Genomic DNA, 25,422 nt, shown 5'->3' with positions numbered 1-25,422 from the left:
TTGGGTGAATTTCGGGATTTTGGTATAATTTGATAATTTTCGTATGGAATTGGTTTATTCACCTATATTGATTGGATTGTATTGGTTTTGGTCAGACTCAGGACGCTTGGAGGCCAATTCCAGTGGCAAGGGCATCACGAAGTAGGGATTTGACCGGTTCGAGGCAAGCAATGATTGTAAATCTTGTCCTGAGGGTATGAAACCCCGAATTTCACATCGTTTCACTATTTGGAGGTGACGCACATGCTAGACGATGAGCATGTGGGCGTGCACCGTTGGGGATTGTGACTTGGTCCGTACCATAGCAACTATTAGGTTGCATATTTGACTGGAAACTATATGATACTTATGTGTTTTAGAAAGAATTTCTATGATTTGGGCTGAATGTCACATTTAGGCCTCGTGCCAAGCTGTTTGGACCTTTAGGGGCCTTTTACTATTATTTCTTCATTGTTTTGACTTAAGACTTGTACTCAGTCATGCTATATTTTACTGATTTCATAACTCAGTCTTTATTAATCTGTTTTGATGCAAAATGATATTTTGGGCTGAGCACCCTATTTTACTTATAGCCCGAGTGACTTGAAAGGTTTCTGACTGAGTGAGGCCGAGGGTCTGTGTTGTGAGGATATTATGGGATTAGGTTGTGCGTCGTAGCATGTTGTTACTAATTGTGATTATGAGAGGCCGATGGCATGATTGATTTATGCCACGAGGTGGCTTGTTATGGCACTTGGGTTGTAGGAGCCCCTCCAGAGTCTGCACACCCCAAGTGAGCGAAGGTACCCTATGTGAATGATATGATGTTATGCCCGAGGGGCTGTTCTTGATCCATGTTGTGCCCGAGGGGTTGTTTACGAGTGACTGTGAGGTTTGCCCGACGGGCTGATTCTGAGTTATGTTGCCCGAGGGGCGGTTTATGAGTCTTGTTGCCCGAGGGGCTGTATACGAACTATGTTTTGCCCGAGGGGCTATTATGATTTTTATCATTTTTACTCTAAATTGCATTGAGCTTCTGTTGAAACTGTTGAAAGCATCTTCAAATGATTTTGTATGGAAAATTAGGTTTTTAAACGAGAGGATTTTGACTCATATACTGATTTGAAAGCATGTTGAACTAATTGAGTGTTGTGATGTGGATTTTCTGTGTTTCATGCTGCTCAGTCTTTATTTACCTTTATTACTTACTGAGTTGGTGTATTCACATTACTCCTTGCACCTTATGTGCAGATCCAGGGGTTGTTGGACGTGCTAGCGAGCGTTGATCTTCATACGCCGTGGATACTTGGAGTTGGCAAGGTAGTTGCATGGCGATCGCAGCCTTGCCCTTTTTCCTCCTATCTTTCTATTGATATTAGTAGTTGATTTCCAGATTATTTTGTCTTGTTATGTTTCGAAACAATTGTAGTATTGTTCATGACTTAGTGACACCTGAGGTCGGGCTTTATTTTTCGCGTTTTGGTTTTTGACTTTATACTTTTTATGAGGATTTCAGTATGAAAAAGGTTGTTATTTAAATTTTAATGAAATGTTGAACTATTTTGGGAATATGTCGGCTAGCCTAGTTTCATGATAGGTGCCATCACGACCGGGTTGGTTTTGGGGTCGTGACAAGTTGGTATCAGAGCTTAGGTTACATATGTCTCACGGGTCATGAGCGAGTTTAGTAGAGTCTTGCGGATTGGTACGGAGACATCTGTACTTATCTTCGAGAGGCTGCAGAACCTTTAAGAAAATTTCACATTCTTGAATTCTTGTCGTGCGAATCTGTTGATTTAGGTAACTAATCTTCTATTATTCTATTCTCTCACAGATGGTGAGGACACGTGCGACCGGCTAGGACGGACGGCCAGAAGTACAACCAATTGGGGCCGCGAGAGGCCGAGGTCACGGTCGCGGTCACGATCGAGGCCGTGGTAGGGGTAGGGGTGTAGCCCGCATAGCAACTAGGGCAACACCTGCAGATCCACCAGCCACCCCAGTTCATGATCTGGTCCTGTTGTAGATGCTCCAGCAGGGCCAACTCAGGCACCGGCCGTGCTTATTGTTATTCCAAGTCTTCAGGAGACCTTGGCTCAGATCTTGACCGTGTGAACTAGTCTTGCTTAGGCGGTCGTTATTTCTACTACAACAGCTACTTCTCAGGCCTGGGGAGGCACTCAGACTCCTGCCACTTGTACACCCGAGTAGGTTGTTCAGGGACTGCAGACACCAGAGGCACTACCAGCCGAGCCGGTTGCACTTGCTCAGGATTTTGTGGTTCCAGTTATGCCTGATGATGAGCAGCGTTGATTGGCGAGGTTTGGTAGACTTAAGCCTCCGACTTTCAGTGGTACAAAGGGAGAGGATACCCAGGATTTCTTGGACAAGTGTTAGAGGATGCTTCGTACAACGGGTATTCTGGAGACCAGTGGGGCCTCATTCACTACTTTTCAGTTCTCTGGAGCTGCCTTTACTTGGTGGGAGGCTTATAAGAAGCGTAGGCCTATTGGTGCAGCGCCCCTTACCTGGCTGCAGTTCTTCGTTCTCTTTCTAGAGAAGTATGTACTGTAATCTCGTAGAGAGGATCTGCGCAGGCAGTTTGAGCAGTTGTGTCAGAATGATATGACTGTGATACAGTATGAGATGAGGTTCTCTAAGTTAGCCCATCATGTTATCTAGTTGGTTCCCAGAGATAGGGAGAGGATCAAGAGGTTCGTGGATGGCCTTTCATACCAGTTACGGTTTCTTATGACCAGAGAAAGGGTATTAGGTGCTTCTTTTGAGGAGGTGGCTGACATTGCTCGGGATATAGAGTCAGTTCGCCTCCAGGAGTGAGTTGAGAGGGAGGCCAAGAGGCCTTAGGGATCCGGTAGTTTCGGTGGTGTTCCTCCTAGAGGCCAGTTTCAGCATGGCAGAGGCCGTCCATTCAGATATGGTCAGTCAGCCCGCCCAGTTCACTTTGGTGCATCGAGCCATGGTTCTCACAGTTATCATCAGGTCCATTCATCACTTAGTGCCCTTCCAGCCCATAGTTCGTGTAACGACACAGCCAGTCATTTTAAGAATTAACATCCCAATCCCCTATTAACTGTTTTTCTCGTGTTTGTTTCTGCCATTTTGATTTGCTGGGATATTTGGTTTTGCGTTTCATAGTGTTTTGGGACACTAGTCCCTAAAAGAGAGCTTAAGCTTTAGAAATTGCAATTAGGCTTGAATTGGCGAAATTAGAAACTTGGCGTTTTTTGGTCGATAGTGAAAATCTTGATATCGGGGTCGAAATGGAATTCTTGAAATTGGAGTAGGTCCTTAGTGTCATTTGTGATGTGTGTGAAAAATTTCAGGTCATTCGAATGAGGTTTGATAGGTTTCGGTATCGTTTGCGGAATTCGAAAGTTTGAAAGTTCTTAGACTTGAATCTGAGGGTGATTTGGTATTTTTTTGAGTGTCCCGAAGGTTTGAATAAGTTTGAATGGTGATATGTGACTTGTTGGTATTTTTGATTGAGGTCCTGAGGGCCTCGGTATGAATTTGTCTGGTTAACGGAAGAGTTGGAATTTAGTTGGTGCAGCTGAAGTTGCTGCTTCTGTTATTTCCGCATTTGTGGATTGGGGACCGCAAGTGCAAGGTCACAGATACAAAAGGGATACTGCAGATGCGAAATTTGGCCATCGGGAGAAGAACTACAGATGCAGAGAGTTGGATGCATCTGCGGGACCGCAGGTGCTGTGCCTGGGGCGCAGATGGGATACTGGGTGTTTAAGTGAAAACCACAGGTGCGGTTGGTTGGACCGCAGAAGCAGTTGCGCAGGTGCGGAAAATGCTGGGCAGACTGTATAAAAGGGTTTCTTCGCGAATTTTTGCCTATTTCCTCCATTTTTTGAAGAGGGGTTTTGAGCTTTGGGCAGTGATTTTCAAGAGGAATCGAGGATTATCAGTTGGGTAAGTTACTTGGGCCTTATTACTTGTGTTTATGATGATTTTCCTATTGTTTAATCATGAAATTAGTTGGAATTTTGGGTGAAGTCGAAGGGGTTAGGGCTTGAGTTTTGAAGAGTGTGATTTGGGGATTTGAGGGACCATTTTGAGGTCGGATTTTGATGAATTTGGTATGTATGGACTCGGGAGTGAAAGGAGTTTCTAGTTTTGTGATTTTTGTCGGATTCCGAGATGTGGCCCCGGGGGCTGGGTTTGGGTGAATTTCGGGATTTTGGTTTGAATTGAATAATTTTTCGTATGGTATTGGTCCATTGGCCTATATTGATTGCATTGTATTGCTTTTGGTCAGACTCGGGATGTTTGGAGGTCGATTCTAGAGGCAACAACGTCACGGAGTAGGGATTTGACCGGTTCGAGGTAAGTAATGATTGTAAATCTTGTCCTGAGGGTATGAAACCCTGGATTTCATATTGTTTGACTATTTTGAGGTGACACACAAGCTAGATGACGAGCGTGTGGGCGTGCACCGTTGGGGATTGTGACTTGGTCCATCCCGTAGCAACTATTAGGTTGCGTATTTGACAAGAAACTATATGATACTTATGTGTTTAAGAAAGAATTTCTATGATTTAGGTTGAATGCCATATTTTGGCCTCGAGCCAAGCTGTTTGGACCCTTAGGGGCCTTTTACTATTATTACCTCACTTTTTGACTTTAGATTTGTACTCAGTCATGCGGTGTTTTACTGATTTCATAACTCAGTCTTTATTACTCCGTTTTGATGCATAAAATGATATTTTGGGCTGAGCACCCTATTTTACTGATAGCCCGAGTGGCTTGAGAGGTTTCTGACTGAGTGAGGCCGAGGGCCTGTATTGTGAGGATATTATGGGATCGGGATGTGTGCCACAACATGTTGTCACTGATTGTGATTATGAAAGGCCGAGGGCCTGATTGATTTACACCACGAGGTGGCTTGTTATGGCGCTTGGGCTAAAGGAGCCCATCCGGAGTCTGCACATCCCTAGTGAGCGCGGGGTACCCTGTGTCAGTGATATGATGTTATGCCCGAGGGGTTGTTCTTGATCCATGTTGTGCCCGAGGGGCTGTTTACGAGTAACTGTGAGGTTTGCCCGAGGGGCTGATTCTAAGTGATGTTGCCCGAGGGGCGATTTATGATTCACGTTGCCCGAGGGGCTATTATGATTTTTATCATTTTTACTCTAAATTGCATTGAGCTTCTGTTGAAATTGTTGAAAGCATATTCAAATGAGTTTTTATGAAAAATTGGGTTTTTAAACGAGAGGATTTTGACTCATATACCGATTTGAAAACATGTTGAACTTACTGAGTGTTGTGATATGGATTTTCTGTATTTCATGCTGCTCAGTCTTTATTTACCTTTATTACTTACTGAGTTGGTGTACTCACATTACTCCTTGCACCTTGTGTGTAGATCTAACGTTCTAGCGAGCGTTGATCTTCATCCACCGCGGATACTTGGGGTTGGCAAGGTAGCTGCATGGCAGTCGTAGCCTTGACCTTCTCCCTCATATCTTCCTATAGATATTAGTAGTTGATTTCCAAACTATTTTTGTCTTGTTATGTTTCAGAACAATTGTAGTATTGCTCATGACTTAGTGACACCCGAGGTCGGGCTTTATTTTTTGCATTTTGGTTTTTGACTTTATACTTTTTATGAGGATTTCAGTATGAAAAAGGTTGTTATTTAATTTTTAATGAAATGTTGAACTATTTTGGGAATGTGTCAGCTGGCCTAGTTCCATGATAAGCGCCATCACGACCTGTTTGGGTTTGGGGTCGTGACAAGTTATCGTGCGACATTGAACATAATCAAGAACCTAGCATATGTACTAACGCTCGTCACCTCATACATGTATAGCTCCTGTAACACATAGTACGTAGCAGCTATAGCACATACAGGGTAAATTCCTTCTTACAATGTTAAACATGAGACTTACCTTACTCCAAAATCTGATAATCTGCTCCATGGCTCTCTAACACCTCAAATCAATGTCAAACGATCCAAAACTAGTCAAAGAATGTACAAATCAATCAAAACATACTCAAAAACTCGTAAATTAATAACTAGAAACAATTCTCGATTCCATATGAAAAGTCAACAAAGTTAACCTCAATCTCGGGCACCCAAATGTCAAAAATTCTTGAAGATAAATATTATCCATAGTACCACAAACTCAAATATATAATTTATTCCGAATTTCATGTCCAATTTTGTAGTCGAAACTCAAAAATATAATCTCTAGGTTTTCTTTCAAAATCCCACAATTTCTACCAATTTCCATGGTTAAATTTATATATATATTCTATGTATTTGACTCAAAATAAGTTGGAACCACTTACCTTATGACAGATGATGAAAATGCCCTTTCAAAATCGCCTGAAAATCGGCTTGAAATGAGAGAAATGAGATGAAATGGGCTAAGTCTCGATTTTGCATCTTATACATTACCTATTCATTAATCTTCATGATTGCATAAAGAACCCTCGCGGTCGCGAAGGACAAATATTCTACTGCCAAAAGTTCCTCTATCGCGATCGCGAAAATCCCCTCGCAATTGTGGAGCATTGCGCTCAAAACCTACGCCGTTTGCGTAAGGCCAATCGCGTTTGCATAAGGCCAATTCCTGCCCAACCTTAAGACCCTTCATCACAGTCACAGTCACCCATTTATGTTTGCAAAGAGCAACCTGCCTAGCTGCCTCCCCCTCACAATGCAACACTCTAGTCGCGTATGCGTAGAGCAAAAAATGCCCGACCTCCAGTTCCTTTTCCGCATTTGCGACTTTCCTGTCGTGTTAGCATAACACAAAACCCTACAATCCCAAAATACTTCATCACGAACGCGTGCTTCCCTCCGTGTTCACGAAGAACAACACCAGCACCAATATAACAACTTAACTAATCGTTTTGTGCATTTTAGCCCCGTTCCTCTATTTATTGCCTTTTCTATGTTCACTTGATGTTTCGTGACTTGCGAATTTGGTTGGTTAGGTTTCAGAAAGTTTTCGGAGGAAGTTGGAACAATTGATGCCATTCTTGAAAGCTTAGGTTGTGAAGGTTGACCGGAGTTTCACTTTTGTGTAGTTGACCCCAAAATCGTATTTTTATTGTTCCAATAGGTTCGTATGGTAATTTTAGACATAGTTGTATATCTAAATTTTGATTTGGAGGTTCCTAGGTTAGTTTGGCTCTTTTTAGCGAAAGTTAGAAAGTTAAAGGTTTGGAAGGTTCGTAGGTTTTACTAGGAGTTGACTTTGATAATATCAGGTTCAGATTATGGTTTCCAGAGTTAGAATAAGTCCGCTGTGTCATTTGGGACTTGTATGCAAAATTTAAGGTCATTTTGAGTTGTTTAGGCATGTTCGACATAAGTTTTGAATTTGGAATTTAGATTAGTTCATTATGTTTGAATTGAGGTGTGATTCGAGGTTTTGATTTATTTTGTGTTATTTGAGGCCTCGAGTAGGTCCATATTATGTTGTGAGATTAGTTGGTGTGATTGGACGGGGTCCCGGGAGCCTCGGCTGTGTTTCGGTTTGGATTTAGATCATTTTCTTTTGGTTTGGAACTGGTGGTTTTCTGATGTCCTTCGCAATCACGGAGACTGTTTTGGTGGCAGGTAATGTTTGCTCTTCGCGTCCGCGATAGGGTGGTCACATTTATGGAGCATGGGGGCACTGTCCTTCACGTTCATGACCTGTGCATCGGGTTCGCGTAGAGGAAGGTTGGCTAGGGGATGGCTTATGTTGTGTCATCGCTTTCGCGTGCATGAAACTGCATTCGCATAGACTCTGTAGAGGAGGACATCGCGTTTGTGTGGATGGTCTCATGTCCGCATAGAAAGGGCAGCAACTAGAAAAGGATTTGGCCTTCGCGATCACAGAGGGTATCGCTCCGATTTGGGTGATTCTTAAGGGAATTTTCACGATTTGGATTGGGACATGTATTTTTTTACTCTAATTTGGTTACTATTCATGATTTCGTCCTTGATTTTAGCATTTGAATGATGAATCCAAGTGAAGAAATTGGGAATTTTGGGAAAAACTTATCTAAAGTGTAAATTCGATATGAACCCCGATTTGGAGTCGAATTGGAAAAAACTTATATAGTTGGACTCATATTGGAATGGATGTTTGGAGTTTGTGAGTTTTGTTCAGTTTTGGGGTGCGAGTTTGGGGTTGAATTCACATATTTGTATCAAGATCTTAGCTTTATTGTTTGGTGTTATTTCCTATGGCTTCTATTGATGATATTAAATTATCTTTGTTGGATTCCAGCCGTCCGGAGGCTGATTCATGCGGGATGGGATTTTTAAAGTATTTATTTATCTTATTTGAGGTAAGTATCTTAGATAAACTTGGTTGAAGCACTAGTTGCCTGAATTATTAGTGTTAGCTATGCCCCATGGGTGACGCACATGTGAGGGGATTGAGCCCATGTGCCTGCACCAGGGTACTATCCATGTTCGGGGTAGTGATTAGGCTATTGTATTCTGGGGTACCATACTTCTTATGTTGTATTCCCTTTATGAGCTATTTGAATCATGTTAGAGATTATTTGTTGGTTGATCTCCTATTCAAACATATTAGTTGCTACTCTTGTTGGCGTAATCGCCTGACTAGAATTGTGGTAGCACACTTCGCACATGCCTACTCTTTAGCATGTCACTTATATCAGTCCATGATTAAGTAAATTGATATCCATTATTCATGTACATGTATTTCTCTATATGCTTTATGTGTGATATGGACTAGGTTGATAGCACGTGAGTGGTCTGTGCATATCTGAGATGTGTTAGCATGTCAGTTGTCCATGCGGGGGTTATATAAGGCATGTGAGTTTTCCGTGCAGCATGTGGATAAGGATCTATCCCCCTAGGATCACCCTCTCATATTTCTTTCTTTATGGTGTACATGCGGTAGGAGGAAAATTGGCTAGTGTTTGATTTGGTTATTACATTTCTTCTGTACTTGCAATTTTCTTTGATGTATACATGTTTTATTTGCATATCTTCTCTATATGCTAGATCGGTAATGTATACACGACTTTTTTTTTGTATATCTTCTCTATACACTCAATTTTAACTGGAATAGAGCATGTTACATTATCTTTGTTGTGTATTATAATGTTATTGTTGTGTACTTGTGAAATTGATTAACTGAGGAGATTGTTAGCGAGTATCATGAATAATTCTTGACACTAATACCTTGCCGAGATTAGTTATGATACTTGTTGAGTACATAAGATTAGTTGTACTCATACTATATTGTGCACCTAATTGTGCAGATCCAGGTGTTGGACCAAGCCGTGAGTAGCTGTGTTTTGTTGTTGTGGTTGTCTTCGAGAGACGAGGTAGAGTTGCATCTCGACCTAAGTCTTTGGCACCTCTTTTCGTTTTTAGTACTGTTATTTTCATTCAGATAGTATTACCAATTCTGGGGACTTATGTATTGACGTAGTTATTTATATTATTGATTTTAGACTTGTATTATTTTCGTTATTCTGTTACCTTGTTCCGCTATTATTATGTTTGGCTTGCGTGGCAAGTGAGTTAGGCACCATCACGATTGATAGGTAGTTTTGGATTGTGACAAGTTGGAATTAGAGCCCTAGGCTTATAGGTTCTATGGGTCATGAGCAAGTTTAGTAGAGTCTTGTGGATTGGTACAGAGACACTGTACTTATCTTCGTGAGGCTACCGAACTATTAGGAAAATATTACTTTCTTGCATTTTTGTCATGCAAATTTGTTAAATTCCAAAGTTTGAACCTTTACTCTTTTATTCTCTCAAAGAGGGTGATGACACGTTCAACCAAATTGGATGGGTAGGCACAATACCTCCAAGCAGGGCTGTGAGAGGTCGGGGCCAAGGTAGAGGTTGGGGGCGAGGTAGGACCCGCACTACAGATAGGAAAACACCTTCGGAGTCACCAGTGTCTCTACAGAAGGAGTGGTTTCAGATATTGTTAAGTTGGTAGGACCAGCTCAGACACTAACGACACTTGTTGCTCTACCTAGTCTTCAAGAGACTTTTGCCCAGATCTTGAGTGTGTACACGAGCTTGGCTCAAGCGGGAATAATATCAGTTCCACTAGCTACCTCTACGACTAGGGGAGGAGCCCAGACTCCCGCCGCCCGTACACCGAAGCAGCTAGCTCAGGGTTATCAGACACCAGGGGTTTGGCTCGTTATTGATGCTCAGCCCGACGCTGGACCATCTTTGACTAATGAGGAGCGGAAGAGGTTAGATAGATTTCAGAGGCTTCATCCTCCCCAGTTTAGTGGAGGATTGTCAAAGCATGCTCAGGGTTTTCTCGATCAATGTCATCGGATTCTTCGCACAGCGGGTCTCATGGTTTCCATTTCTTCACTACTTTTCAGCTCACATGGCTAGCCTATAGGTGGTGGAAGACTATGAGTCAGTAAGACCGGCTGGCGCAGTACCACTTACATGGTATCAATTCTATGTTCTCTTATTAAAGAGGTTTTTCCCACAGACTCGCAACAAAGAGTTGCGTAGGGAGTTTGAGCATCTATGACAGGAGGGCATGACTATGACCCAATACGAGATGAAATTCACAAAGTTGGAGTGTCATGCGGTATTTTTAGTCACTATTGAGAGGGATGTGAGCACATAATTTTTACCCGATTAAAATACTCCTACAAAATTCACAAAATAGGATTTTCTAATTATTTTAATTTTTATAGAATTTTAGGAATTTCTTGTTAATTGTTGTTTGCATTTAGTTGCATATTTAACATTTTAAAATTATGATAAAAATACCAAAAATGTCTAAAATATTTCATGCATCTTAATTGCATTTAGGATTTAATTACATGAGTTAATTGCATTATTAAATAAAAATCACAAAAATAATGATCATTTTTACATATTTAGCTTTTAGTTTTAAAATTTGTACTTCCCTTTCATTAGTGTTAAGTTAATTAATTATGTTGATGTTAGAAATAGATAATTAATTTAATTTTATAATTTAGAATCTAATTTAAGGATTTTAGTTAATTTGTTTAGGATATTAATTAATATAATTAGGATTTTAAAGTCAAATTAAAGAAAAAGAAAAAAGGGGGAAAGAGAGATGGTCTTGTTTTGGTCCAATTTTGGGCTAAACGTCTTCAGTGGCCCCGTTTTGGTCACAACTAATCCCCACCCTTCATCTAATCTAATCCAACGGCTACTAACTCCCTCCCCATCTCCCATAAGAGTGTCCGAAACCGCCCCCCAAATCTAAAACAAATCTTCATTCTTCTCCATCTCCCTCACCTATCCCAAACCCTAGCTGCCTCTAAATCCCTCATCCCCACTGGCCGGCGTTGGCGCACTAAACACCACCAATCACCTCCAAACCTTCACCCTATAATCTCCAACTCCTCCCCAATCTAAACCTCTTATTATTTGCTCCGAAATCTTCACCAAAATCAACATATTATAGATCTAAGATTCCAAAAACTTGAGTTCTATCCACTCTCAGATTCTTCATGATTTACCGCGTATTTTGGCTCGAAACTCAAGTTAATCGATTGCTCTTAATGAGAGCTATCAAGTTATGTTAGCTTCGATCCATTTCGAAGCCACAGAATCCATTCGAGTTTTGGTTGGTTGGCCCGTTTTTCTCTTCCAAATTGTTTTTAGTCGTGTAATGCCTCCAGGTATAACTCTTCTCATTATTTCCCTTTAGTTTCTATTTGTTCCTTCACAGTCATTTCCCTCTTCTTCTTTTGTTTGATTTCAGTTATTATTTCGTATTTTTATTTTTGTTTAAGAATTGCATGTTTAAGTCGCTTTGCATTTAGTTTGTTTTACAACAGATTATAATACTTAGTTAATCAAGTTGATTTAGGATTAGTACATGTTTTGTATGTCTAGTTAGTAGTTCAGTACAAGTTAATTAGTTTAATCATTTTTTTGAATTAATCAGATATCAAACCAAGTTGTTGATTGAACAGTTTGGTTTTTGCATTTTTTTTGTTCTGATTCGTATGGCTCTTGTTAGGGTTCATTTGTTTTTTACCGTGAAAATGGTAATAACAATTAAATTTGATTTAGTAATTCTAAAAATACATGGTCTATTTTTATGCTAGTTGTTAGGCAGTTGATGCTATATGAAAGACTTAGAAATGAAATAAGAACTTAAGAACGAGGTGTTAATCAAACCGAATCACTATCTATTGGGGCCTCGAGCTTGCCTATCCGAGGGCCTCGAGGTCGATTTTGAAGCTCGATTGGCAGCTATCTAAGGCGGTCGATGGCGAATAACAGTTATAAATGGATCAAGGGTGGCTCTTTATGGCCAATAATAAGCAATACATGACGAATAATGAGTAGAATCACAATAAATGTGAGCATTGAATGAAGTAAATGAAGTGATAAGATCAAGAGAATATGTTAGAGATTAGAGAGAATGTTCTTGTATATTTAGTATGAAGCAACAAATGTTTACAAAATGACATGGGTCCCCTTTATATTAGAGGGGGAATCTAAACATAGTACAAGTGCATTTATTACAAAGATATGGAGATGATACATCTAACTAATGCCAAGATACGGCTTAGACTGGCCTGACAGATCTTGTCGGTTCCAGCTTCATGCCTTGGGAACTCCCCATTTTCTTCCCATAACCGTCGATCCCACACCGCCCCGAGGTCGAGCATCGATGGCCCTCGATGGGTGAGACTCGACTGTTATTTCGAGCCTTCGAGACGTTATAACGATGGAAAATTGGACCCTCCGATTTTACCGTATACAGATAGTCCCTGCATTTCTTAGAGTAGAATGATAAAAAATGAACTTGATAACCATCTTTCTGAATTTCCCGCGATAGCGTTATACCGATGGCGTCATACACGTAACATAGGCTTTTATGACAACCCATATGTCCCGTCGTTTCAACATTCCAGAGTCATTCAAAGCACTACCGTTTCTTCTTCTTTAAGGTAGTAATATCGTCGTCGGTTCAGCTCCCAAGGACGCATTAAATGCGCCTGCTATTACGTCTTTCAATGACAATAATGGTGCCTGTTGGTTACGCTTCTGCCCCTCCTATAAATGGGGGCCTCCTGGAACCATTTGTTTTCAAGTGTTCTTCAATCAACCTTCCTCAAAATTTCTTCTTTCCATCCTCATCCGCTGTCATTTCCCATGTCTGAGGCCCGTGGCCTCAAGGCTATCTGGTGGCGTTCTGATCAGTTATGCCATGGTTTTTTCCTGGGGCTCTTCCCTGTTAAGCGAGACTATACCAGCTTATTGTTGTTGTTGTTATTGTTATTGTTGGCCTGAGATGAGGAGACATGGGATCGATTTCTCCCGACTTAGGAAAATATTTGGACTTTACATCGCTGCTCACAAGGGAGTTCGGACTATGCACCGCTGCTCACCTCCCCAGACTACCCGGTGCGACGCCTCACTCCCTTTGTATTACGTGGAGTGAGGTGGTACTATCTACTAACTGTTGCCTCCCTCACCGGGGCAACAACGCAAGAAGTTTCTTTACAATAGTAGCACTGGAAAAATCCATACTAGCCAAATTTTTTACTCAGCCACTTCTTCGTTCCTTTCTGCCTTTTTTGCGTCACTTTGCCCTTCTCCACCACTTTCCTCTTCTTCATCTTCGCCCTCAGAGATACCATTCTGGAGGGCTGAGATGAGACTCCCGGGGAGGTGGCATTCGAAGATATTGCCACCGAGGATGCATCCTCAAGAGTAGGCTAGGCTCTAGGTTTTTACCGTATGTGTACCTTTTGCTTCTTTGTTTCTGTGTAAAGACCCCTTGCGGGCTTTTGTAATCATATGTAAGGACCCCTCATGGGCTTTTGTAACCAAATGTTTATGAATGAAAAATGTTCCTTTAATTTGTCTCTGATGCACACTATTTTCTCTTCATCTATGCTTGTGTAGAATCTAAGTGCATGACCCCATCGGTCGATGCAAATATCGAGCCCGGGTTGGACTGATAAACTCGGGTGATCGAAATCCTAACTGAGAGTAAGGCTTCGAACTCCTAAATTAAGATTTAGCCTTTAGACCCTGCGATAACCTTCGAGGGAGGATTCGCTCGGAAGCTCGAGAATGGAGACTGCCTTCAGGCTTTCGAGAGCAGTCCCCGAGTGAGGGTTAACTCAGGACGTTCGGAAACTTGTCTTGAACTTAGTGTACATGGCCTTTAGGCGTTGTAGATAGGTCCCGAATGAGGGACTGCCTGGGTATAGATGGTATCCATAGGACAAGCCCATACGAATAGAGTTTTTAAGTACTTGTTTTTCTCCTTGAGAGGAGCCTTCGAAACCAGGTACCATCATGAGTCTTATAATGACATCGACGGCCTCTTGGAGAGATCCCCGATATCGGATACCACCTTGGGTCTGGTGGTGATGCTAAAAGGCATCATGGAGTCTAACCTCATTTTGATTGAAGTCCTCGAGATCAGATACCATCTCGGAACTGGTGATGATGTCAAAGGCTTCCTGGAACCTAGCTTTTTTTTATGGAGGTCCTCGAGGTCGGGTACCACCTCAGGACCAGTGATGATGCCAAAGGCTTCATGGAGCCTAACTTCTTTTTGATGGAGGTTCTCGGGGTCGGGTACCACCTCGGGACTGGTGATGATACTAATGGCTTCCTGGAACCTAACTTCTTTTTGATGGAGGTCCTCAAGGTCGGGTACTACCTCGGGACTGGTGATGATGCCAAAGGCTTCATAGAGCCTAACTTCTTTCTGATGGAGGTCCTTGAGGTCGGGTACCACCTCGGGACTTGTTTGGTGCGTGGGTCTCCAACCTCAAAACGTCATACGATGCTTGTCAAATTGGCGACACAGTTGTAAAGTGACCGAGGAGATCCTGCCGGTACATCTTCCCAAAGCGATTTCGGCTAGCATTTTAATCAGCCTCTAGGGAAGGTGGATCTCCGCTGCTTTTTCCATATATAAAGCTGCTTCCGCCCTTTTGGAGATTCTCTCATTCTGAGAAGTTACCCTTTTTTGCTGCATTAGACTTTTCATTATTTCAGTATTGACGCTCTGGTCTAAATTCCTGGTCCAGTTCTCCAATTTTGTTGTAGTTATGAATGCTATATCAGGATCCGTTTGGCAAGGAGGAGAGAGTTTCGCCCCCGTTCTTGCCTTGTTGGCTCGGAGCATTTTGCTTCAAGAGGGGACTTTTCACCAGAAAAGTACCCCGATTCTCGGGACCAACAGGAGCATATCTTGGAGTTTACTTCTTCGATAGGAAAGGGACACCTTGAGTCGGTTAGGAAAGACTGTGGATGGGGGGAAAAGGTGGTACTACAGGAATCTTCCCCGGATGAGAGTATTACGGACCGTGCCGAGGAATTTCTGAATATGTTCACGTACCCCTTCACACTAGGCACCCTTAACAGGGTTGTGCTTGACTTCTATCAAAAATATCGGGCTACCTTGGCCTAGATTCACCCGTTATTTTGGCGGATAGTGTTGATGGTGAGGTTCTTTGCGGAGAAGGCAGGGCTTGAATTTTCACTTAACCATCTTATCAGATTATAGCGGCCCTTTCATCATCGAGGTTTGATAACCTTATGATGTCGGTCGGCCACGCCTTTCATTCTCGATGATGAAGAAGACAATGGTCGGGAGTGGATGAGTCTATTCGTCCGAGTGCGAACTGCAGATATTATCCCCGTGGAGTTTATGCCGTTCCCTAAGGAATGGAATCATACACGTAAGTGGTATACTTGTGCCTTCACAGTTCTTCAATTATGGCGAAGGGGTGTGCCGTAAGTATGCCTTTTTTTCTTTTTCTGCAGCGATTTCGTGGATGCCGTGCGAGGTTCCCGATCTGTCGGATTGGGTTCGGAAGTTGACGACCCACTCGACTCGCAATGAGCGTAGGTGGAGAGCTTTGTCTAAGGATATGTGGGAGGCAAAATACCACGGTATGTGCCGTGCGATTTGTTCCCTTCTTTTAGTTTAAAAAACATTTGCTCTTTCTCCGTGCTAACCCTGTTATTGTAGGCATCAGGGCCTTCCGAGGTGAGGCGGCGCCCCCTTGGGGAGGGGGGGAGAAGGATCTCTACCTCCTGGGCTAAACAATGATAACAATAACCAAGAGATACCTTTGCAGCACGATGGCGCTCGGTGCAAGGCGAACCTGTGACGGGGGCTTGGAACGGAAGCGTTGATCGAGCCTGCCGCGCCCGTGGTTTCTGGTTTTGAAGAGGCGTCTTATCCTCCTCTTTTGCCTTCTTTTTCCATCGAAGGTAATTTAAGGGATACTCGAAACCCAGGATCATATGCACTGAGCGACCGTGCCTCGACCGGGGTTGACTCTTTCGGAACTGAGGGAGCTAGGTTAGCAGATGTGCACTCGACCTTCGAGGAAGCATAACGACTTCACTATGGGTGAGTTTTTGGCATGGGCCTTTTGAGTTCCGTGCCTTCCATTCCTTACTGAGTTTTCTTTTGCAGACCATCGATATGCTTAAGTTTGAGATGCTTTGCCATGAGGTCAGGCTGCGGAAAGCTCTGGATGAGGAGAAAACCCTGAGGCGCCTTCACGATGAAAGGGAAGTCGAATTGGCATACTTGCAGTGTGAGGTGAGTCATAGCTTGAATTATGAGAGCTACTTGAAGGAGTAGGTAGTTTTTGTTCCGAGTGAGCGGACATTCCTCCTTCTAGCCCCAGAAACTAATGCTTTATTTATTTCAGTTGCAGAAAAAGATGGAGGGCTTGGAGCACCTTCGAGATAAGGCTGGCCAAGCCAAGCACAAGTATGATGAGTTAAAGGCTCAGGCGGATGCTCAGGCTTCGACGAAGGAGGGTGCTCTAGCTAAGGCTTTTGCCCTTGAGGTTCAACTTCGCTTAGCCCATGACAATAGCTTGGTTCAAAAAGATACGATTGCGAAGCTCGAGACCGAGCTCTCAAAGATAAGGGCCGAGATTGTGGATGCCTGAGCTGAAACTGTAATGAGCCGAACTAAGGCTGACCAGAAAGTGGCGGTCTATTTGAAGGACGCTGCCGATGCTCAAGCTAAATTGAGAAAGGTCCTTGACCGTGAAGATAGGAGCAAAGAATACGCTCAGTGTAAGTCTCGACGGAAAACCCTCAAGGAGATCCGTGCTAGGGGATTTGACCTCTCGAAAAAGTTGTCGCAGGCGAGGGCGGATGAGTGTGGTGCTAGTTGCTTCTGTCCGACTCCGAGGATAGCGAAGACGAGGCTGATGAGCCATATCCCCCAGGGGGGATGTAGATTTTGCTTTCCGATTCTGTACGTAGTACTTTCGAAGTATGTTGTAAATGGAGTTTGTATTTTTCCGTATGTATATATAAAGAAGAAACCTTGCGGCTTTGTTTCTCCTGCATTTCTTTTCGCCTTGACTTTAGCCAAATGAAATGGTCTCTAAGCAGAGTGGAATCCTTAGATTCATGGTATGGTCTTGAGGCTCATTGGGTTGGCCCGTAGACTCTTACACGCTTTTGCTCTTATGTATATTTAGGCCAACTGTTTTGGGATCAGTCCCCGAGTCAGGCATTGACTCGAGCTTATTTGACCCTCAAGTTGTCAAATTTTAGGCTGACGACAGTGGCTCTTACACTTTTGTTCGATGCGACCCTTTAGTGTATGTGGGCTGGCGACAATGACTCTTATGCATTTTCCCTTAGGCATATTTAATAAACTGTTTTGGGTTTAGTCTCCGAATCGGGTTACGACTTGAGCTCATTCGACCCTTAAGTTTTTGAATTGCAAGCTGGCCCTTAGGCTATTACGAGTTGGGTCGGTGCGACCTTTTATGTGGGCTGGCGATAATGGCTCTTACGCCTTGGGTCGATGCAACCTTTTATGTAGGCTTTATTTTTCCCTCGATAAGGATTTTTTGAAATAGTGTTTTCCCGACTCTTCGATAGCTTAATAAAAGACCTCGATTGTGAGTCGTTATATGGCGATGATCGAGCACCTCGGGAGGTTTGGCTCGGAGGCTGAGTATCTCGAAGCGGGTGTGTAAGAATTGACATGGTCAAAGCTCTTTTGCCTGTATCGAGGGTAGCCTGTTTAACCGGTTCTTTTTGAAGTATATTCGGAGTAATTGAAGGCCTGTGATTTATAGCAACGGTCAGGCGTCCTGAGTCGCATTTGTTTGGCTGGTACAACCTTGTGACTGGAGTCATTTGTATTTTGTCGAAGCCTTTAAGTCCCGAGTGAAGTAGTTTCGGCATCTATATCAAGGTTATGCCTTTTTAGGGGTCTTACAAGTTCGATATATAGTCGAAACTTTGAGATCGGGTTGATGCCTTTAGTAAGGTCTTACAAGTTTTTCATGCCTTTGAGGTATTACAGTTTTGGATACTTGGTACAAGTATGGTTCATGCCTTGCTTGAGGTTTTACAAATATTGTTGTTGCCTTATATATAGGTCTTACGAGATCGAGGCTGCCCGCATGTAGCCTTATGGCCTCGGGTTTTGATAAGTCAATGGAGATGGCGCTTGACGGCAGTCCCCGAGTCATCGACGTTCCTTGACTCGGGAGCCATTACTTGTAAACTTGGTATTGCCTCATTGAGGGCTCATAATTTCGGAATTTCCGACCCGGAGGTCATTTGAGTTTTTGATGCCAGTCCCCGAGTGTTCGGGTCGCCTTTCGGCTTTGAACGGTTCTGTGATCCTTTTGTTGCCTCATTGAGGGCTTACAATCTCGAAGCTCTGACCTGGGGGTCGTGTTGTTGTGAGTTGTTGATGCCAGTGCGCGAGTGTTCGGGTCGTCTTTTGGCTTTGGAGCCGTTTTTTGCAAAAAATGTCGATCTTTCTTGACACGCAAAATGCTTTAGTGAAGTATTCTTTGATTACTTGGTGTAAGTATACATATCTTTGCTATTTGAGGGCTCAATTGTTCTATATGGACATGGTTCATTTGACCATTTGGCCTGGTACATTATCTTCCTATCGAGACCCCTCTTGATGCGTCTTGGCTTTCTCCGAATAGGTGACCTCCCGAGGGGATGCCTCCCAGTATTCGAGGTTGATTGCAAAAGGAAGCCTTGAATACTTATTGAGTCTTCCTTAGGTAACATATGGATGTTATCCTCATTAAAAACCTTGCTGGTAAAACCCTTTTTGGGATAAAACCCGGTCGAAGGAAAAAAGTGCAACGCATGCTTTTGAAACCTAAGGCGTTCGATTTCGAAAGTGTTTTAGCCGTTTTGATCGGGTACCTGCACTCGGGTCGGTGTAGAATATAAATGAAAGAGGAAGGAAACGGTCATACCTTAGCGTACGATGCGCCGACGATGTTTCGAGCCCTGATACGTTTTAGTTGCTTATGATGAGGACGCGGTACGGTCCCCTACTTTGTTTAGTTGGGATAGCCGGGAGTGTAGTTTGTTATTGTCATTTTAATGTTTGCTTATCCTTCGACTCTCTCGAAGGTGGAGGTGTTAGTGTCAGGGCCACATCGTGTATCGCAAACATTTCTTTCACTGCATGCTATTCCCCGTAGATGGTCTTAATCCAATCTTTTGTGGGGAATTTCATCATCTGATGGAGGGTGGAAGGTACTGCTCTCATGCAGTGTATCCACAGCCTTCCGAGCAAGGCGTTGTACCTCATGTCTCCCTCAATGACATGGAATTTGGCATTTTGGATTATGCCGGCCACGTTGACTGGAAGGGTGATTTCCACTTTTGTTATTTCGCTCGCCATGTTGAATCCGTTGAGGACTCGAGAGGCGGGTATGATTTGGTCAAGCAGTCCGAGCTGCACTACTACCCTCGACCTGATAATGTTGGCAGAGCTACCTGGACCACAAGTACGCGTTTAATCTGAAATGTATTTACAAGAAAAGAGATTATCAGTGCGTCGTTATGGGGCTGAGACAAGGTCTCGATGTCCTCGTCGCTAAATGTGAGGGCATCTTCGGGTATGTAATCCTGGGTTCGCTTTTCTCTGGTGATGGATATTTTTGTTCTTATCATCATGGGCTCTTGTGGGGCATCGATGCCTCCTAAGATCATGTGGATGGCATGTTTTGGCTCATTCGCTTCGTTCTTCTTGGCTGCTTCTCTTTCTCGAAACTAGTATTTGGCTCGATCGCTGAGGAATTCTCGTAGGTGACCTTTATTGAGTAGTCTGGCTACTTCCTCTCGGAGCTGGTGGTAATCCTCTGTCCTGTGTCCGTGTGTGTTGTGAAACTCACAAACTAATTTATGATTTCTTTGCGAAGAATCTGATCGCGTAGGCCTGGGCCACCTGGAGTCTCTGATTTTACTTATGGCGAACACGAAGTCTAATACATCTACGTTGAAGTTATACTCTGACAAGCGAGGTGCCTCTACTAGCCCTGTGTTCCTGTCGAACCCGGCTCTGTTGACGAATCCCCAGGGGTTTTGGCCTCGGTCCATCCTTCGGTCATTGCGGGGTATGTTACACCTCGGGGCGTTTCTCCTGTCATCGGTGTATGGATGGTACCTTTCTTTGTTTGGCTTTGGATCCTTTGCCAAAAGCCTTCTTGGGTATACCAAGCCCGAGGGTGCTCCTAGTTGGTCGCCTTCAGCCCTGATTTTCGATTGGTATCGATTGTGAACGTCTTACTAGGTCACGGCGGGACAATTTGACCAGTTACTGTTTCAACTGCTTTGAAGCGACCGAGCTTCGCTCATTTAGACCTTGAGTGAAGGCCTGCACTGCCCAGTCGTCGGAGACTGGTGGTAGTTCCATTCGAAAGCGAGATACGAACTCTCGCAACATCTCATTCTCCCTCTGTTTAATCTTGAAGACGTCGAATTTCCTTGTTGCTACTTTGATAGCACCGGCATGTGCCTTTATAAAGGAATCTGCCAGCATGGCAAATGAGTCTATGGAGTTGGGAGCTAGGTTGTGATACCACATCATTGCCCCCTTCGAGAGTGTTTCCTGAACTTCTTTAGTAAGACAGACTCGACCTCGTTGTCCTTTATGTCGTTGCCCTTCACTGCGCAAGTGTCAGCAGTAACGTGCTCATTGGGATCTGAGGTCCCGTTGTATTTTGGAAGGTCTGACATTCTGAACTTTTTTGGAATGGGCTTTGAAGCCGCTTCCTCTGGGAACAGCCTTTGTATGAACTTCTTCAAATCCACACTTTTTAGGATCGAAGGTGCGCCCGGGATTTGGTCGACCCTAGAGTTGTAAGTCTCGACCTTTTTGTCGCTGGCTTCTATCTTCTTATCTCCCGATTCGATCCTCTTTGTGAGGTCCTCGAGCATCTTTACGATGGAGGGGTCAGCTACTGACCCGTTGTTGCTTGACCTCTTCGGTACCTGCTCGGCCCGAGGAGCCATCCCTGGTGCTACCGTGTTGGGAGTTTTCTGGTGACTTTGCAGTTGAGCAATCGCTAGCTGTTGTGCCTACAACATTTAAAAAATAACATTAAGGTTCACCTCCCGTTTCTCCCTAGCCGGGGTTTTCTAGGCTTGTTGTTGGTCTCCTTGGTGCACACTCTTGTCAGTGTGGGAGCTTATATCGACGTGTTGAGCATCGCGTGAGACCGCGTCCGCGGAGATCGGTTCCGGCGCGTTCTTAGGGTTTCATGATGGTATGCCAGCACCTGGAACACCTACGCCATTTTCTCCGTGGTTCTCAAGATTGTTGTTTACTGAGTCGGACATTTTGACCTGAAATCAAAGATCTTAGACAAGAAAAAGCGTGAAAGATAACTTGCGTTATGTTGTTAAACCACCAAGAAAATAATCACTATTATTTTTAGCCCCACGATGGGCGCCAAACTGTTTATCGTGAAAATGGTAATAACAATTAAATTTGATTTAGTGGTTCTAAAAATACGTGATCTATTTTTATGCTAGTTGTTAGGCAGTTGATGCTATATGAAAGACTTAGAAACGAAATAAGAACTTAAGAACGAGGTGTTAATCAAACCGAATCGTTGTCTATTGGTGCCTCGAGCTTGCCTATCCGAGGGCCTCAAGGTCGATTTCTGAAGCTCGATTGGGAGCTATCGAAGGCGGTCGATGGCGAATAACAATTATAAATGGATTAAGGGAGGCTCTTTATGGCCAATAATAAGCAATAAATGACGAATAATGAGTAGAATCACAATAAATGCGAGCAATGAATAAAGTGAATGAAGTGATAAGATCAAGAAAATATGTTAGAGAACAGAGAGAATATTCTTGTATATTTAGTATGGAGCAACAGATGTTTACAAAATGATATGGGTCCCCTTTATATAAGAGGGAGAATCCCAACATAGTACAAGTGCATTTATTACAAAGATATGGAGATGAGACATCTAACTAATGCCAAGGTACGGGCTCAGACTGGCCTGACAAATCTTGTCGGTTCCAGCTTCACGCCTTGGGAACTACCCATTTTCTTCCCATAACCGTAGATCCCATATTGCCCCGAGGTCGAGCGTTGATGGTCCTCGAGGGATGAAACTCGATTGTGATTCCGAGCCTTCGAGACGTTATAACGAAGGAAAATTGGACCCTCCGATTTTACCGTATATATTTGTCATTAACCAAAGTTTAAGGGGGAAATTGGGAATCAAATTGAGCAGAATTTTTTCTTTTAATAGCTGAAAAGCTCTAGAATACAGATAAGGGATCATAAGGCAATAAGGTGAGGAAGTTAGGTTATATTTGGGTTCAAAAAGGGTCAATTTGAAAAGTTAACGGGTTAAAAGAATAGGAAGAAATTCTAGAATTGGACAGCTGTCCATTTTAGTTGCAAAAGATGTCAATTCCCTGATTTTTAGGGAACTGGTAGATTCTTTTTCATTGCTATGTGATTCCTTCATATAGCACATGCTTGCATTCTATAAAAAGGGACCCCCTCTCATTCTCACACACAGATTTTTACACGGAAAAACCTCTAAATATAGGGATCCTTTTCTTCATTTTGGGACTGATTTTAGTTCACTCTCTCTTAGCCTTTACTCTATAGTTTCAGAGACACTCCTCCGTTAGAAAAAGAACAAAAACTCTAAAAAAAAGAAAGATTTCCAAAGCTGTTTCATTTCTCTTCTTTGCTGCATATTTCTGGGAAATTTGAGAAGGTTTTCTAAGTTCAAAATTGCTGTTCGTAGCTGTTTGTGGACTGTCTTTGCTTGCTGATCTCTAAGTTCCTTTCAGTCAACTCTATTTCTCATCTTTGTGTGTTTTTCTACGTAACAAGGTGCACATTTCAACTTTGTTTTCTTTGGAACTATAATGAAATGTTAATTGCCCCTTCTGAAAATCATGTACTGTGATCTATTGTGCATAATTGTGATTGAAATGTTTGATATTGCTGAAACATGATATAGACCTAATATCTAACTCTGTCCCATGCTCAATCTGTTTGTGCTCCCCTCCCCTTGATTAGTACATATCTTTAGTTGATTGTTTAAGGTGCTGGTCATTGATTAATCTTACCTAGTAGAATTCTAAATGATGTTTTCTTGGAATCAATAGTGACTGATTGAAGCTTGTTTGGATTCATGTGACTGTTTCATATTGAAAATAATGTTATGCAGGGCCTATTTGTTTGTTTTAAACTTCAGGAATGAGATGAGAACTGGATAGTGTTTGAAGAGAGATATTAAGAGCAGTAATATACAGATAAGTCTTGCTATTTACAAATGGAATTAAACCTGTTGGACTGGAGTTAGTTAACGAGTTGTATGATTTGACTTCTATACCTTATTTGTATGATAAGCTAATTTAGTATAATAGTTGATTCTGTTGTATTATTTTAAGCCTGTTGTAGTTAAATACAGGCCCATCTGAATCTGTAGTTATAGAGTGATAATTCTATGGAAATTTGTTTCTAAATTAGAATTCTGCATTGGGCTTGGTAAATCTTCAAGCCCAAATCAGTAGAGTTCTATTAAATTGAATTTGAGCAATAATAATGAGCTCATCTGATAGTTTCTTAAGGCTTAGCTTGCTGGGTCCAGGCTTCATAAGCAAGCCTAACTCAAGTCCATTTATTCCGATAGATTGTCTTGTAAACAAACCTGGAAAACCCATCTGGACTTTAACCATACTACTGTGGGAATTTGATGACATCTATTACCCTGTATTGAAAATCATTAACTTTGGTAAAGACAAGGAAGAGTGACTTGTTTGCTCAAACAAACTCCAAGCGTTGTATTTCCCATTATTTCAGCTGAAAGATGAAATGTTAGGATTAAGCTCATTCATTTTTGAAGCCATTTAACCGCATTAGCCTTCACACTTTAATGTCCTTGGCTTGAAATACCCTCTTATAACTTGACATTCTATGAAATCAGACATTAGTATGGTTTTAGACGCATTTTTTTCCAACTAATCAAATCATCGTGACTATGTACACGTTCGCGTGGCATGATTACGATTTCAAAGATATATATTCGTAGCAATGTTTTAGGCGCGCACTTAATCGATTGTCGCAATTGTGTACACGTTCACGTGACATGATTATGATTCCCAAAATAATTCGAGGTATGCGTTCGCACGACTTTGGCCAAACAATCTAATATTAATAAAGCGTGATTAATTGTGTACATGTTCGCGTGAAATGATTTTAACACCCCAAATAAACGGGTTTACACGCATGTGATCCGTTTCCAAGATAAATCCATAATTAAAAGCGGTCAAAATGTAAAATGCACATAGGTTCAAAAATACGTAATTGAACGATTAATTAAGCCAGTATGATTAAAGCGACCGTGCTAAAACCACGGAACCCGGGATGCCTAACACCTTCTTCTGGGTTAACGGAATTCCTTACCCGGTCTTCTGGTTTTCACAGACTTTAGACGGAGTCAAATTTCCTCGATTTGGAATTTAAAATAAATTGGTGACTTGGGGCACCATAAACTATTCCAAGTGATGACTCTGAATCTAATAAATAATCCCATTTCGATTAACGTCAATTAAATTGAAAAAACTCCCTATCCCCTCGGGAAAAAAGAGGTGTGACAAGGGAGAGGATCAAGAGGTTCATTGATGGCCTCAACTATATCCTTCGGTATGGTATGGCCCAAGAGTCTGAGACAGATGGTTGATTTGACCAGATGGTCGAGATAGCTAGACGGTTGGAGCATGTTTGCATGCTTGAGAGAGAGTAGCAGGAGGCCAAGAGGCCTCGTGGTTCAGGTGGTTTTGGTGGTACCTCATCTGAAGGCAAGTCATATCACAGAAGAGGTCGTCATTTTAGGACCGATCAGGCAACACGTTAGATCCCGTAGTTCATCAATTATCAATAGCTCATACAGTTCAGTCATCATTCAGTGCACTTCCGGCACAGAGTTCTTACGGTGCTTCATCTACTCAGGGTTTCATAGGCAGTTATTCAATTTATCAAGGTTAGTCGTAGGGTCATCAACCTCGTTAGAGGAGGGGTTGTCTCTAGTGTGGAGACTTAAGTCATCTCAAGAAAGATTGCCCTAGACTTTTGAGTAGTGCACCAGAGAAGCACACAACCTATGGTTCCAGCACCAGTAGCTACACCACCCACA

The 25,422-nt window shown here is 42.6% G+C and overlaps 1 protein-coding gene and 1 long non-coding RNA gene across 3 annotated transcripts; both read left to right on the top strand.

The window, feature by feature from the left end:
- The first annotated feature begins 11,200 nt into the window (after nt 1–11,200).
- On the top strand, nt 11,201–23,850 carry LOC107771323 (uncharacterized). The gene is made up of 2 exons (XR_001644807.2): nt 11,201–11,631; nt 23,455–23,850. It is a non-coding gene; the product is annotated as an uncharacterized LOC107771323 (long non-coding RNA).
- Nucleotides 11,639–17,859, top strand: LOC107771322 (uncharacterized). 2 transcript variants are annotated; one of them, XM_075244076.1, is made up of 3 exons: nt 11,639–16,352; nt 16,419–16,547; nt 16,660–17,859. In XM_075244076.1, exons 2-3 carry the CDS (start codon nt 16,428–16,430, stop codon nt 16,903–16,905), a joined length of 366 nt encoding a protein of 121 aa, XP_075100177.1. In that variant the 5' UTR covers nt 11,639–16,352; nt 16,419–16,427; the 3' UTR covers nt 16,906–17,859. The 2 variants fall into 2 exon arrangements, with proteins under 2 accessions (XP_075100177.1, XP_016446158.1); XM_016590672.2 differs by having other exon boundaries at nt 11,639–16,547.
- Nucleotides 23,851–25,422: the final 1,572 nt, after the last annotated feature.

This window comes from Nicotiana tabacum, chromosome 22, assembly GCF_000715075.1.
Source record: "Nicotiana tabacum cultivar K326 chromosome 22, ASM71507v2, whole genome shotgun sequence".
Taxonomy (NCBI): Eukaryota; Viridiplantae; Streptophyta; class Magnoliopsida; order Solanales; family Solanaceae; genus Nicotiana; species Nicotiana tabacum.
Note: the sequence above shows the minus strand (reverse complement) of the source record. Positions and strands in the feature narration are given on the sequence as shown.

What these genes read in the sequence shown, in the direction of transcription:
- LOC107771322 (XM_075244076.1), top strand. Translation starts at nt 16,428, where the DNA reads ATGCTTAAGTTTGAGATGCTTTGCCATGAGGTCAGGCTGCGGAAAGCT. An exon ending in TGGCATACTTGCAGTGTGAG is followed by an intron (nt 16,548 to 16,659) that starts GTGAGTCATAGC and finishes TATTTATTTCAG; the next exon opens with TTGCAGAAAAAGATGGAGGG.